General features: G+C 35.3%; 1 protein-coding gene across 1 annotated transcript in view; it reads right to left on the reverse strand.

The window, feature by feature from the left end:
* Positions 1 to 2,246, reverse strand: part of LOC102679008 (coiled-coil domain-containing protein 170) — an 11,358-nt gene that overhangs the window by 6,648 nt on the left and 2,464 nt on the right. Inside the window, exons 4-5 of the mRNA XM_006611763.2 lie at positions 1,841 to 2,029; positions 45 to 314 (exon numbers count right to left, since the gene is read on the reverse strand). Coding sequence (XP_006611826.1) covers positions 45 to 314; positions 1,841 to 2,029 — 459 coding nt within the window. The remainder of the gene's footprint in view (positions 1 to 44; positions 315 to 1,840; positions 2,030 to 2,246) is intronic.

Here is a 2,246-nt window from a genome sequence, read left to right on the forward strand (position 1 = left end):
CCTTATCCCTCTCCTCTCGTCACATTTCATTTATATATATATACCTGTTTGAGACGATCCAAATCGACGGATTGGGAGGACGCCTGGCGCTGTAGCTGCTCCTTCTCGGCCACTGCGCGGTCCAAGGCGTCCCTGCAGCCCCTGAACTCCACCTCCAGAGCGGCCATCTGCGCCTCAACGCCCGTGTTCCTCGACCGAAGGCGGCTCGCCTCCTGCACCAACTCCTCCACCTTTTGGCTCACCAACTCGGGGCTTGGATGGACGGATTCCCGATACTCCACGGTCAACGCGCCCGCCAATTTTCCGGCGAACTCCTTCTCCCCCCACCCCCCATACGGATACACGCACGTTCGAGTACGTATCGACAATTTAACGGTTTAACGCGTTGACTGCCGCGTCACCTGGGCTTGAAATTATAGGTACAAAGTGAATGGAATTTAATCGAGAATTTAATCGAAAGAAAAAGTAAGTAAGAAAACTTTCTTTCAATATTTTGCGACGGTTATTTGATATAGTTATGAAGGGTCTTCGTAGGTATTTGGAAAGATATTCCACAGGGTGTAATATAATTATTGAATTGTAAAAATAATAAAAAATAATTTATTGATTAATTAATAATAAAAGAAAAATTATTTGGAATGTAAAACATTTTAAAACATTCTATACAAAGCTGAGAATTGATTCGGATAATTTGGACAAAAAATTTTTGTCTTTTTTAAATTCCTTTGTATTTGGTTCGTTTGTCGTCTTTTATCTGAATATTTGCATAATTTGCATATTGTCTAATACTTATATCAGAATTATTTTTTCGAGCTATTATGTTGACTCTGTTAAAGGTTTTGACAAAGTTTTGTTGTATTATTCGGATAATTTTGCAGCTGATAATTCTCTAAATCTTTCAATTTTGGGGTGTCACGAGTCTCATGGTGATACGACAATTTAGATATGTTTATGAATATATCGTGCTCTGATTATCGGACATGATTATCTGCTACTGATAATTTATATGTAATCTACAACTAGGAAGTATATTCGTTACGACTAGTCGAAGGGCATTCGACAAATATTATCGAAATTATAATCCAAATTATCCAAATTAAAATATTCAAAATATACTATATAAATCAGTACTACTATTCAATACTATTATCAATAATAATAAATTATTCAAATTAAAATATCCAAAATATATTATATAAATCAATACTATTCAATACTATTATCGATGAAAAAGTATATTTCTTACGACTTAGTCAAAAAATATTCGATAGTCATATTATTCAAATTATCCAAATTAAAATATCCAAAATATACTATATAAATCAGTACTACTATTCAATACTATTATCAATAATAATAAATTATCCAAAATATATTATATAAATCAGTACTATTCAATACTATTATCGATAAAAAAGTATATTTGTTACTAGTCGAAGGGTAATCCAAATTATCCAAATTAAAATATCCAAAATATACTATATAAATTTCTATTGTTCAATACTATTATCAATAAAAAAGTATATTTGTTACGACTAGTCGAAGAATATTGGACAATCATATTATCCAAATTATCCAAATTAAAATATCCAAAATATAGTATATAAATCAGTACTACTATTCAATACTATTGCCAATTACAATTACTATAATCAATACTTTTATCACGCGAACAATAATGATGGAAACAAATACGAGACATCATTCTTGCGACCATAGTAAAATATCGGTAGAAGTACTGGAGTAGTACGCTCGATACGGCAGCGCGCTTGAAGGAGATTTCGTTAGAAAGACGCGCGGCAGTCGACGTGTTAATCGAGACTTTAATCGAGATCGAAACCTGAAAACTGGAACGGGCGCGCTCCTTCGATTCCCTCTCGTCCGACGCCTCCCGCTCCAATTGGCGTATCCTCTTCTCGCATTCACGAACCTTTTCCTCGTGATACCTCGAGTCTCGTTCCAAGCTTTGCAACGCGATCTCGCTCCTCCCTTGGGCGGCGTAAAGATTCCTCTCCCGCTCCTCTGATTCCTGTTTTTTTTTGTCGATTCAGGAGAAGAGAAAAAAATTTGTTATTGGAGCAAGTTTATTTTCAATTCAGTTCGTGTGGAGATTGAATAGATAGTAATTATAGTATAGTCTGAGAGAAGAGTGGAATATCGAGAAATTTTTCGAAATTGTGAAAAATCGTGAAATAGCTAGAGAGAGAGAGAGAGAGAGAGAGAGAGAGAGAGAGAGAGAGAGAGAG

This window comes from Apis dorsata, unplaced genomic scaffold (genome assembly GCF_000469605.1).
Source record: "Apis dorsata unplaced genomic scaffold, Apis dorsata 1.3 scaffold_92, whole genome shotgun sequence".
Classification (NCBI taxonomy): domain Eukaryota; kingdom Metazoa; phylum Arthropoda; class Insecta; order Hymenoptera; family Apidae; genus Apis; species Apis dorsata.